The sequence below is a fragment of the Thunnus albacares genome, chromosome 5 (assembly GCF_914725855.1).
Source record: "Thunnus albacares chromosome 5, fThuAlb1.1, whole genome shotgun sequence".
NCBI classification, from domain to species: domain Eukaryota; kingdom Metazoa; phylum Chordata; class Actinopteri; order Scombriformes; family Scombridae; genus Thunnus; species Thunnus albacares.
This window is the reverse complement of record NC_058110.1, coordinates 12,492,822-12,506,883: the sequence shown is the minus strand read 5'-3', so window position 1 is coordinate 12,506,883 and position 14,062 is coordinate 12,492,822. Positions and strand designations below refer to the sequence as shown.

The 14,062-nt window shown below is 38.6% G+C and overlaps 1 protein-coding gene across 2 annotated transcripts in view; it reads left to right on the top strand.

Moving 5' to 3' along the window:
* sema3bl (sema domain, immunoglobulin domain (Ig), short basic domain, secreted, (semaphorin) 3bl) overlaps positions 1-14,062 on the top strand; it is a 71,387-nt gene that overhangs the window by 45,865 nt on the left and 11,460 nt on the right. For both annotated transcript variants that reach the window (XM_044351220.1, XM_044351221.1), the window contains exons 5-10: positions 1,609-1,699; positions 5,540-5,656; positions 6,433-6,575; positions 9,050-9,164; positions 9,541-9,610; positions 10,027-10,171. In XM_044351220.1, coding sequence (XP_044207155.1) covers positions 1,609-1,699; positions 5,540-5,656; positions 6,433-6,575; positions 9,050-9,164; positions 9,541-9,610; positions 10,027-10,171 — 681 coding nt within the window. The remainder of the gene's footprint in view (positions 1-1,608; positions 1,700-5,539; positions 5,657-6,432; positions 6,576-9,049; positions 9,165-9,540; positions 9,611-10,026; positions 10,172-14,062) is intronic.

The window sequence follows — 14,062 nt, the reverse complement described above, 5'->3', positions numbered from 1 at the left end:
ATCTCCCCTGTGATCTGTTCAGTCGGGGACTAACCCTCCCAGTAACAATACTCCATTGTCTATTAGAGGAACAAAGAGTGAGACACAGAGTTCACTGTGAGGACACTTAAATCAGGAATATGGACTTGAATCAAACACAAGGTCTTTCTGTAGGTCCTGTTGCTTTCCATTCCTTTTTTAGCCTGGAAAGTCGAGCACACTGGATTCAAACTGATCAGACCTTGGCTGCTCTGGCGGCCTGGTACACTGATGCCATTGAAGTGGGAGTAGAAGGGATAAAACAAAAGGTTTCTTGTCCACAGTGACCCTGTTTTGACCCACCAAGTCTCACAATCCAAGGATGTAGCCAGTGGTCGTCAGGTGAACTTGACTAACTAGCGAATGAAGAAGAAAGAGCCACTATGTTGTTTTAATTGCTTCCTTGCTCCCTCTCCAGACTGCAGTTTGATGTAAAATGGTGATCCATAAAATCTTTTTTTAATTTTGGAGACATTTTCTTTGCTAAGAGCACAAGTGTTGAGTACTCCCTGGTATTTTTCCAAACAGTCTACTGTTACTGTTGCTGACAGCATAAACCACATCACCTACTGTGCAGCCAAATATTTTTCCCAAGAAAAAAAAAAACACCTGACACCAGACTCTTCTCAAAGCAAATTAAAAAGATTTAATGAATAGGGTGTTGCTTCAGCTACCAGTTATCAGATGGCAAGACAGAGTGGGAATATTTTTAAATGGAAATATCATAGATTATGACTATTTATGATCAGTTACTGCACAGTAAGTATGTTTATTGAGCTTTATGACCCTAAGTTCATGGAACCTGTTGCCATCTTAACTTTAAGCAGTGTTTTTCTGTTGATAAAATTTGTATTTTAAGTGTATTTTTATTTGATAACAGTGTTATGCACTTCCTTTTATTACCCTGCTGGCTCCTCAGTATACGGCTCAGTGCTCAGGGTCGATCTAGTCTGGGAACAGGGTGGGAAACTCTGGAAACGATACTGATCCTGCATTTCCTTGTTTCTCAGACAGTGTCTAAGTTCTCAGACAGACACAGAGTTCAGTGGAAGGACAAATTAATCGGAAACACAGGATGAAACTGAAATTAGCTCATGTCCCCATTCACAATGCACAATAGAACAGAGAGGCAGAAGAATGACTTTTAGTGATATTTACCTCTTATAAAGGATCTGTGTTGGTTCGTCTGTGTGACAATATGTGATGGTGGACCGTGTTCCTAGAGTGTGAAAAAAAATGGTTGGGGAGGGAGTGATTAAAAAAAACACAAATCTATCCAGTTAAACATTTTAAGTCTATAGTCTGAAGTACATTGTAATTCACAGTCAATACCACTGCAATTGTTGAATTTGCACAAAATATCAGGGTGGATTCTTTTACTCCAAGATCAGAGACAAAACTGGTGAACAACAATTTAGGAAGAGCAATTAGTCTTAATAATCTTTATTAAATGCAGTGAACAGTAATATCTGTCAGTCATTCCAGTTTCATAGGAACAAAGATTGCCTCATAGAAAAAAAAGCATACTCACTGTTTTCATCGTGACACCTTGGCCTCACCTAACCCTCCATGTGTCTCTTTCTTCCACAGCATGTGTTCACTATGGACCCTATGAATGTGGAGAATGGACGAGGGAAGGTTCCACATGACCCCAGCCTCCCCTTTGCTAGCACCTTCAGTGGTATGTCCCATATCATTTTCCCTGTATTTCTAAACCATTTTTAAAGTGGCTTATGGAGCTAATATGGACAGGGAACCAGTTACAATTTGGCTTAATATCAATACATTTTATTGAAATAACTTCAAACACTGATGATAGAGGAACCAAATAGGTCAAACAAAGAGGTGGGTGTTTTATCCTAACCCCTTGGCACAAAGTGTTTAAAGGCATACTATGCAGGATTATTCGGTTGCTATTCATAAACACAACATTCAAAGATGGCCCGTCCTCCCCAGTTCAACAACACCAGAACGAGACAGAGAGAACAGAGATGGTTGAGCAAGCTAGATAGTGAATGAAGAGAGGGAGCGGCGGTATTGAGAACAAAGCCGTGAATCAGATAAATACATTAATTTCTGACTGTTTCACAACGGTTACATTCTGAAGTGCAAATAAACACACTCACAACTCTGCACAACCCTGTGGGAAGGTGCCGTCATTGCAGACACACAAACAGACACACAGACCAGTAGAGGAGATAAGAAAAGAAGAAAATACAGGCAGAGGGGAAGGTCTCTGTAGATACATACATTGCAACATAGTTCTGGAGGGTCATAAGTGATGATTGAGAAGGATTAGTTTTGTATAAGTCTATACAATAGTCTTAGGAAAATCCTGCATAGTATGCCTTTAATAACAGAATGTCAATTTTGACCTCCTGTGACAAAGCTGTCAAATTAATGTTGCAGTTTCCGAAGCATTCTTTTTCTGCCACATCTAGTTATTTAAAATGCCAAACACAAAATCTGTTTCTGCACCTTTCACCTCTCTGCACAGAGTGCTGCTATGTTTAGAAATGATAATAGCCCTGCAGACAGCAACTAGGAACACACACACACACACGCGCTGGAGGTGTGCTGACCTGTTAAATAATTCTGGGTGTTTCTCTCTGAATGTCATTAGTTATTTAGCTTGTGAAATAACACTGATTTATACCAGTCACAGACAATTCTTAGAGCTGCTGAGAGTGTGTGCATGTGTGTGTGCATGCATCCCTCTGTCCAACCTTCCTCTCTGCAGCTGTATGCTTTCAGAATTTGTCTCACAGTTCATTGTATTGGCAGGAAAATGTTAGATTAGAGCCAAATACTCTGTAGGTCGGACCTCAGTAGATTAAACAGTGGACACATAGATACAGAACAATACACAGAAAGCTGCTGAGGAATAGCATCAGGCCTGCATAAGTTCTTAGTAGAAAAACTGACAGATATAAAGAGAAAGAAAGTTAAGAAGACATAATGTTGTAAATTCTACATGCTGGGAGAGCATTGTAATTTCTGTGAGGTTTGTTCACCTGCACCAGTTTCGCTGTCACTCACTCTCCATGTAGGCCTTTTCCATTACAGGAATTTAACAACCCGTGACTTACAGTGTAGCCATTGTCACGGGTTCTGCTTTTGTTTCCACTGTACTCCCCCGTTTTGGAGGCAAGTTCTTGAACCTAAATTCCAGCACTGATCAGGAGGTTAAATTAATTAATTCCACCAGCCTAGCCGTCTGGTAATAAAAGAAACTTGAACTTGAGATGATACAAAATCCACATCCTACTGAAGGTACTCCGATTAGTAAAACAGAAAACAGCACAATCACTACCGCAGGAGATGAGTTACATAAGAACTGCAGGGAGAGTTTCAATATTTCAATTTTTCATTCAGTATCTGATTCAGAGTTTCCAGGGCAGCATGGCCAAACACTGCATTGCTACATCTTGTTTTCTCTCTTGGGAAAAAAAACATCATATGTACAATACCAGTCAAAAGTTTGGACACACTTTTAACTAGTTCAGATTATGGGAAGCTGCAGGTTTTGGGTTGTTAAGTTCCTGTAGTGGAAAAGAGTTATTGGTGAAAGTGATGAATCCGTTGGCCTCTAGGTCAGCAGGACTGTGTAAAATGACCAGACGGCTCAAGTTCAAGCTCCTGTTACTGGGCTGTCCTTGAGTCTGAATGACTAACATATTCAGGGTCTGTGCTCTGTCTCTGACCGTGACCTCTGACCTCTCTGTGGATGTTCCACTCAGGGATCAATAGTGAATAAATGACCAAAAGGTTATAGTTCAATCAGGACAAGTGACAATAATTTTATTGAGCATGGAGTGTGAGATGAAAATGTGAAACATCTTTGGCGATTAGACTTCATCGTGATGTCATCATTTTATAAGGGGGAAGGGAAGGCGAGAGTAGATGGAGACCAGACACTGGTGGTGGTGATGAATAAGGGAATGATGAGATCTGGATCATGTGAAGAGGAGCAGGCTTCTGGTGATCTCAGATCTGGCGCTGATGTGATGAAGCGGAGGTGAATGGGGTGGAGGAGGGTCGCGACGATTCGCACTGAAATGACAGCAACAGAGAGAAGAACAGATTTAAAGCTTGGCAGCTTAGACATAAGAGGATGATAGAAATCGTGGCTGAATCTGATTTGTTAACTAAGAGTAATGCCCCTAATCAGATGATCTGAGAGCAGGAGAGAGAAAGAGAGGAATGAGAATGAATCAATGAGTAATAGATAGTCTTCTTGCCTGAATTTACACTAAGCTCCATTTGACCTTTGCTGCATACCAATGAACTGAAACTGAGTTGAAACCAAAATACTACAATTTAGAAGGAGATTTTAAAAAAAGATACAGATATAATAAAAGACAATGAAAGCCCTATTCATCGTTTTCTTCTTTAAGACTTGTCTTCAATTTCAGGATCTTCTCCCAAAATAAACAAAGCTCAACTCCCCTGATCCTGTCATCACTCATCACTGTGTCTCTCTTTACTTCTGCAAATATGTTATACCAATTGATTTTGTGTTGTGTGTCTGTTGTTTAGGTTACAGAAGGACGTGTGTGTTAATACCATTATGGCAGCAAGAAAAGATATAAATTCATTTACACCTGTGACATCACTTAAACCAGTGGTTCTCAAAGTGGCCCCCCAGGGGTCCTTGAGATGGTTCCAAGGGGTCCCCAGCAAAAAGGGGAATAATTCATTTTCACTATAATTCCATCCATAAGTGACACATCACACAATGTATGACTATTTTGATCATGGGTTTCATACACTTTCTGTAATAAAACATCTAAAAGCAAAAATCTTATCAGATGGGGGTCCATGGTCTTATTTGTGTCAGTTTGGGGGTCCTTGATGTGACAAAGTTTGAGAACCACTGACTTAAACAGTATGTGTCCAGATTCAGTTTCTACATTGGTCGATATACTGGGAAAAATTAAAAACAATTGTATCTTTAAAAAAATAAGCTGAATTTGAAAAACTATATCTCATAATTCTGTCATCTGACAGGTGTTGTGATTTTTGTCGTGAGCTGTTTCCAAGCCTTGTTTAATGACGGATAACTTGACCGCAGACGGTTTTTCTGAGGATCATGTAAGAAATGTGATACAGGAAAGATTCAGGATTTTATTTCTACTTGCAGGAAAACCAATTTTCTGAGTTGTTGAAATTGAAAGTGAGTCAGCTGCTGATGGTCTCAGTGGAGGAGTACAAGTGTGTTTGAGTTTTGGTTTCAGATTGCTCTCCCACCGTGTTCTGTATTGGATTTGTACGATTTCCTCTCTCCTTCCCTTCCTCTGCCTCATTTTCATGAACCGCAAAATTTTTTCTCTGTCACCCATGATTTCCTTATTGTTCTTCTGTGCCAAACATTTTATTGTCCCTAATGTCTTTTCCTTCATTGCTGCTGTTCCTTTGCTTTTGCTCTTTTCTCTTCCCTCTTCTTTCTTACAACCCTTTCTATAAATCTCTCACCACCCATCCTGTCTCTCACCCGCTCCACCCCTCCTTCCCTATCAAGGTGGGGAGTTGTACACAGGACTGACGGCAGATTTCCTGGGAAGAGACTCAGTGATCTTCAGGAGTATGGGAGATCGCTCAATCATGAGGACAGAGACTGACCATAAACTTCTTCATGGTATGGTTTCACCATTTGATCAATCTGTTACATTCAATACTGAAAATAAGACAAACTACATGATAAGTAAACAATAACAGACAATTAGATGTTTGTTATTTTCTATATCAGGACACCTTGTGGTGTATTATCATCCGTTATCAGCCACTTATCACATGAAAAAAGAAACAAAGCACTGTTGTTGTACTCTCTCTAAATGAGGTGTCCCTGTTGTACAGTTTTGATGGACTGAACAGAAATTGGTATTTTTCTGAAGCCTTGGTATAAAATTTGATTGAATCACTTAAATTTTCTAAAGGGGAAATGTTAGAGATTAAAAAATAGTCTAAATATGAGATAAAAATGCAATATTAAAAAATATTTTAATTAACACATAATTTTGAGACACTGGTATGATCACCAAAACAAATAACATTGTTGCAGATAAGACTGCAAGCCGTTATCTACATCTATGCTGCTTTTTATATTGAGTGCCACCAGAACAAAAGTTCTCAAAGTATATAAGGTGAAAGAACTGAAGAGGATCAGCAATAAAAACGTGCATATCATCATCAATGAGTGTCATGCAGGGAAGTGAAAAGATATAACATTGTTTTATAGTCAGAAAGTCACAGAGTCTAATGTTACTGTTAGAAGCACCATGAATAAGAAAGGCACTGCTGTGAGAAAGACGACCAATCATTTTGATGGCCTGTGCTATTTCCTAAAAAATCAATGACTCTTTCCATGTGCCTCATTCTCACATCCACCCCTTTCTTATCAATCTTCCTCTGCAGACCCTAAGTTCGTCGCTGCTCACCTCATCCCGGACAATGACGACAGAGACAATGATAAAGTGTATTTCTTCTTTACGGAGAAGGCCACGGAGGCAGGAGACAGGGAGGGGGCCATACACACGCGTGTTGGTCGAGTGTGTGCGGTGAGACACTTGCATATTTATTTGGTGTTTGGACATTACATAATCTTATGGCTTCTAAAGCTGCATCGAGCAGTTTTGTATTTCACTGTTAAGTTTGGCATCGTCTCCTCTGCTGGCTTTCCAATCAGTGTCTACATATCACACCAGAATTTTGTGTTGAAAAGTAAGCTTCCCACTTAAAGAGAATATGATGATCCTTGCCATTGTAAACACTTTGTGATTTACAATAGAGGGGAATTCAGTTAGTGATGCATAAAGCATTTATAACTTACATTTGAAAAACTGCGTCCTACAAAGTCCTACTTCCTCAGAATAATCCAAAGACCTCAGCCATGTGTAAACATAGATGCACACAGAAAGATCAAGATTTTTTGTTGGCGGATGGGGATGAGTGAAGCCAGATGGTCAGGTGAATTACACAATTACACCAGTCAAACATCCAGTCCTAGGAATGAGACATCTGCAGAGGTGTTTCACTTGAGGCTGAGGTTGTGGAGTTGTGATCCGGTCAAGTCTGGGAGTCCTTTTGGGCTTTCTTGTTTTTTGGTAGATTTGTTATGGGTCTCAGATTTGAATCTACGCCAGACCTCTCCGTGTGATGTATAGATTCACACTCCCACTGAAGTCCACTGGAAGAAGGTTATGGGAGGAACATAAAGACAAAGAAACAGTGAGCTAGAAGAGACGGTAATTTAATTTAGGGGTCTTTTTCTACATGGTCATATACAAATGTCTGTAGGATTAACTTCTCAGGACAGGAGGTAATGGTTTTATGGGTTTATCCTCCTATTATGACAGTTCCAAGCCATCTTGTAGAAGAGACTAATGTCTTTTTGGGCAATCAAATATTTTTACATTTTCCCAAAGGACTATGAAGGCATCATGATATTCAGAATGATATGAAACCTTTCTCCTTCCAAAGCACACACAGCTGTCAAATTGCCCAACCATGATCCCCATCTGCTCTGCATGCTCTCTCACATTCTTTCACGCATTGATTTGTCTTATAAAACCACATGTGTGTGGTGTATTTTACTCATAATTGCAGGTACAAATGCAAGAACACAAGCAAATACACACAAACACACTCTCACACACACAGCTGAAGGATTTCCGTAGAGACTGTTTGACTGTGCCAGAAAAGTTTGCACAAACTTCTCAGACGAAATCTCTCGTAAACCATCAAAACACCACTTTGTCTGTCTTCCTCATCTTCATCTTTCCTTTTATTTTGTCTCCATACATTTTGAATAATTGTCACCACTTCCCTTGTGGTGCATCTTCCCAGGAAGGCAATTATCACCACTGATCCTCCTTACACACACACACACACACACAAATGTCCATGCATGTTCCTATGTAGACACTTATACACATAGCAGAAGATTTCCCTTAAAGAACCATTGTATAATAATTAGGGGGATCTATTGGCAGAAATTGAATATAATATTCATATGTTTTAATTAGTGTATAATCACCTGAAAATAAGAATCGTTCAGTTTTTGTTACCTTAGATTGAGCCCTTTATATCTACATAGGGAGCGGGTCCTCTTCCACAGAGCCCTCTATGTTGCACTGCCATGTTTCTACAGTAGCCCAGAATGGACAAACCAAACACTGGTTATAGAGAGGGCCTTTCGCTTTTTTTGCGAGTTTTGCGGCCACTGTAGGTTCTCCTACACACTTGGAAGGTGAGGGGAGGGGTATTCAGTTGGTTGCATTCTGCAACCTCACTGCTAGATATCACTATATCCTACACGCTGGTCCTTTAATTTTTATGAAAAAGGGACAGTGAAGGACACACACACACATACCCTGTTACACATGTTGCTACAACATGCCTGTGTAATCTATGCCAAAGCACACCCACATCGTATATATTACTGTATATATTTATTTATTTCAAATTATTCAAGAGACACATACTTTAGTTTGAACCTTATTGTGTGTACATGTAGTTGAATCTATTTCAAGTGTTCAGTCAGGACACACATGTTAAGATTTGGGTAATAGGAACAAAAAGTAATTGTATAAATCAGGATAAACTGAAATAAATTCATCATATTAAATATTTAGATCAAATCCACAGACGTCAGTAGACACTCGGTGTCTTCCCTGCCGGTGCTCCACCTGGCTCCAACTGCAGCCATCTTCACTTCTTGATTGTTTCAAGGGCTTCAGTCTGGACTTCAGCAGGTGATACACCTGATCAGTTTCTCTGAGGTCATGGGGCTGACTTGACCAATCAAGAACATTCCACATTTGTCTCTATAAAACTTCTTGATTGCCTTGCTTTTGGGTTAAAGCAAAAAAATCAGCACTTAAACCTCAGTGTATTGATTTATTTCAGTGTGCTGAGTACAGAGCCAAAACAATGAAATATGTGCTGCTGGAAGTGTACAGAAAACTATGCAGCTGTGTTTTATAGATATGTCTGTAAAACATTTCTGTGTGTATTTCTGTTCTTCTGCCAGAATGATGTTGGAGGTCAGAGGGTGCTGGTGAACAAGTGGAGTACCTTCATCAAAGCCAGACTGGTTTGTTCTGTACCGGGACCTCACGGCATTGACACACACTTCAACCAACTGGGTGAGATCTACACTCACAGAATTATGAGTATATGATTTAAACATATCGCATATGTAGCCAGAAGCTCCTTTTTTACACTGATGCAATGACGTGGAACAGCCTTCCGACAAGCTTTAAAATGTTAGAGGCTCATAGAAGTCAGGTCAGGACTTACTTACAGTAAAGGGTCACAGATTTATAAAGAACTTTTCACTGACATTTTTATTTCAGCATGTAAAAACACTTTGGGACCATGTTGGAAATACGTTTTTCACTTTAACATGTTATCCTTTGCATTTTGTTAATAAAAAAATAAATAAATAATGTTATATCATGTCATATTCGCACATCACATGAACGCACGCACTTACTGGCATTGTCTTTTCATATTAAATAGAGGATGTTTTCCTGCTGAGGACCAAGGATGAGAGGAACCCTGATGTCTATGCAATCTTTAGCACTATTAGGTAAACACACATGCACACACATACAACCATTATTTACTGTATACCTTTATTTATCTACTCTAGAATATACTCTACAACAAAACAGTCATGAGAATTGAATTATTCCCAAATAATTGGAAAAAAAAAGATTGACAGTGTCCCACGGTGGGTCAACATACTCCTCTACAGGCTTCTCCACACATGCTAAATTTCTGTCAGACATGTGAATGATGTCTATACCGATATCTAATATTGTTAAATGCTGTTAGACTCCAGAATGTTATGTGCCCAATTCATTTTTTTTCTCACAAGTTCCTCTTTCTTGCAAATATAACTGAATCTGCTTTCATTTCTTGTCAAATATGTGATCCAAATAATAAAGTAATTTGTCTACATATTTAGCTGTGACACTGAATATCTCCCTCTCTCCTCCACAGTAATGTCTTCCAGGGTTTTGCAGTGTGTGTTTACCGTATGGCTGATATCAGAGAAGCCTTCAACGGACCCTTTGCTCATAAAGAGGGCCCTGACTACCAGTGGGGGGCCTACGAAGGCAGGGTCCCTTATCCAAGACCAGGCGTGGTGAGTGATGGTTCTATACTTGCTTTGACCACAATGAACCATAATACATGACTCTTCTTGGCAACATTATAAGGAAACATAATATTTTCCTGCCTTCATATGCTGATAGCATTTCTTCTGTGATCTCAATCCTGTAAATCAGAGGTTTTCAAACTGGGGGGCACAAGGGAGATGAAGGATTGGCGCGGAAGGAGAGACGTGACATGATACTCATCATTTCTGATATGTGCAAATAAACATCCATAGTTCTACTAAGAAATCATAGAAATATAAAACTCCAGAACTTGCCAGTATCAAAGTAATCCAGTGGGTTTCCATGGATACACTGTAAACAGGAACTAATAATAGCTAACTTGGTATACTTTTAATGGAGCCAATTTGCTAACAAAAATGGGGCTCAAGTTGTATCCCTTAGCAAACTCACTGAATCAATGACAATGTTATACTTCCTGTTTACATCCCCAAAAAACATGCAAATGATTATTCCTCAAATACCCCAAGGAACAATAATGTAATAAGTATATAAATATTAAATTGTTTCATGAAACAAAATGTGTACCTTTCATAGGATATATAGCAGGGCTGTTGTATTAGACTGTTTCATTTTAGCTGTGTATACCTAATATAGAGACAAGTGAATATATTACTCCAATCTTTTCATTTGCTTCCTGTGCAAAAAGGAATCAATTAAAAATGATTAATTTAACAGAAGATGGATTTGCCCAATTTGTCAGTGTGGTCACCTCTACTGCTGTTAGATCTGAACATTTTGTGAAATTTCTTAGATTCATTGTTCTCCAGACATGAGGTGGTTGGCACTACAAAAACCTATTTAGCTACTATAATGCAGTATACAGTCATTGTGTATGAATATAATTCTTAGGCTCACTGTATGTTCTCTAACAGATGGGTAAAAAGCATTGTGGATAGAAAGGGGATAAAAACAACCAGGTGCAGAAAGTTTCCATATCAGTAAAGTAAACTACTGTATGTGGTAGTGCAGCTGTGGTTACTGTATACAGCACAGACTTTTCTCCTGGTTTACATCTCGACTCTCAGTGGAGCTCTGTCATGTTCTCTCAACCACATCACTGTAATTCAGACTTGTTACACACACAAACACATGCGCGTAGACAACACATGTACACACAATCACGTCGCACGTGTAATTCCACCTCATTACCAGAGTGACGGAGAGCATTTGGAGGCGGAAGGCATATGTATAATGTGAGAACAGAGCAGACACCTCTGTGGTTTCAGGTCGCTGACTCTCTGATTAACAGGAATGTCTTGGCCCAAAATTGCGAGTAAGGGAGAGAGGGAAGGAGGAAGGGGGGAAGAAGGTGATAACTCAGGGCAGGCTGATGAAGAAGAACAGATGGGAAGAAGAGAGGGAGAAGGAAAGAAAAAAGGAGAGAGGAAAAAAAAAGATGGAGGAATCTTATTGAATCCAAAAGCCAATTGTTTCTTTCTCCTTGAACTATCCATCAAAACTCATTTGATGAAGACTTGCTTGTTATCTTACCTGGATATCTGGCTGTAGTTAAAATATTGACCCTGGACTCTTTTTGAACTGCTGACATAGATTTTTCTGTCTTTCACCACTAGACAGAACTTTAAAATGCACTTTATTTTCTTTGATCTTTCATCATAACAGATTTGAGCTGGATACAGTTTAATATCCACCCTGTCTCTTTACTCACCTGTCAAAACTCACCAAGGAATGAAAAATAAAAGTTCTATCTCAATCCCTGAATACATTTTTAGAAAGATTTGGTGGATTTATCCTCCCTAGATATTTATCTTGGATTGAATCATCACTGCATTTTGTCTAAATTAGTGTCAGAAATCATCCTGTAACAAAGGAAATGCTTGGATAGTCTTTATTGTAGGTTTACTGGAGCTTTAATAATCCTACCTGGACCTTGGTATGAAGTGTCATCAATATCTTAACTTCGTGATGGATTTGTCAGCCTGTCCCTGTTATCCACCCTGATATGTTTTACATCATTTTCATCATAAAAGCCTCATGTTTTGATATTTTAATATCCAGCTCTTGAGTTGCTACCACACAGGTTTTATCCTAGATCATCCCTCCACAACGATTCATTTACCTGGGTGTTTCTCTTGGATTGAGGATTGATTTTTGACATGAAAATTGCTTTTCTTGACATGTTTTAAATCAACCATATGGTATTATGCTCTCACCTCAGTGATATGATCAGTGCATTTTTTACTTCCACCTACACTGACAGAAATGTCTATATAGGATTACCTAATGGAGTCAGAATTTAGTTTTCCAGACTCATCTTTTTAGGGATTGCCAACTGCTCATTTTGGTAAGAGATCAGATGTTACTGGGTAGAGTTAGAGTTGGCTTATAGATGTTTTGTTATTATAAAGGTTTTAGGATCTATTGTTTTACATCCTTGTTTAGCTCCTTCTATCCGACTTAATAAGCATCTTATAGGAGCATCATGTCTGTCATTTTGTCATCATAAGAATCATTTCATAAGTTGTAGTGGATACTTTACTTGAAGCCTGATCTTAATTTGGGTATTCTTTTTATCTGAATAGTTTACTCATCAACAAACCAATTCAAAATAACTTAAAAGTTTTATTGTCTTTCAAAAGGTTGTTACATTAATATAAAACACCACCATGTACTTTATGTTCAATCAAGTAACCACCCTAATGCTATTTTGTACTTACTTATGCTCATATCAAACATTTCAAATTCTAAAATATCAAACGTTCACCTTAAACACCTTAAAACCAACAAAACGAATATCTACAGTTTTGACAATTTTAAAATTTAAGATACTGTAGGTGACTACACCATGATTACATTATAACTAGTCAGAGAGTAAACAGACATACTTATGTGACATAAAGAGAAAATAAACTGCAATTTAGAGATTGTATTAAACATGTACCAAGAAGGATTCATTTCTGCAGCTTTGTGAAAAAAAACAACAAAAAAAAACCCAGAATCTGTTGTGTTTGAACCTGCTGTATATTGGTGGTGATGTTAAGCATCTGTTTGGTCTTAAAGTGCAGATGTGTTTAACCACAGCCAGAGAGATTGATGTAGAAATGAGGAATGTAATCTTTTAGGATTTGAACCTTAGCTAATCTTCCTGCTCTATTGGGGTTTTTTTTTGTCATAATGGATCAATTTCCTATATACAACACAGAGCGGCTTACACAATGCATACTGTATTTAACACGCTTACACATGCAAACACACTCACATACACACATATATATCACATACACACAACGATAATGGAGGTGAGTAGGTGTCGGACAACTATGCTCACCTCTTCTCTGTCTCATTATTTTGGCTCTCAGTCGGAGATTTAAAGCAGCCGACCTGCTGCAGCACAGTTTGGATGGGTTGAGATAGACTTTGGAGCTGTTCCAGTTTAGGTTTTAGGCATAGAGGAGGAGTATTTTAGTGAAGTTTAAAACAGGCTGACATATCAAGGATGTGCTTTGGGAACTGCACAAGTGAATGTGTAAACGTGTAAGAGTTGAAGAAATCTTAAATAAATACATGTTGAAAAGTTCTTTCAGTTACAAAATGAAAGTGCCAAACTTCTTATTTTTACACTTCCATCCACAGACTGACAAACATTGCTAGAAAAGTTGAATTATACACAAACATCACAATCCATGCTTACTGTGAAGTCATACAGTCAAAATTTGGAGGCATTTGAAGTTAGTGAGTTAAAGAATTGGGCTTTGATGTGCTTCCACTTTCTGTGGTCAAAAATTATGCCACTGAGTAAACCATAGTCAGAAGAATGAACTATTATTCAGCAATAGTTTGTGCATATTTGAGTCTAACCTCCATGCTCAGTTCAGATTCCTCCACTAAAACTGAAT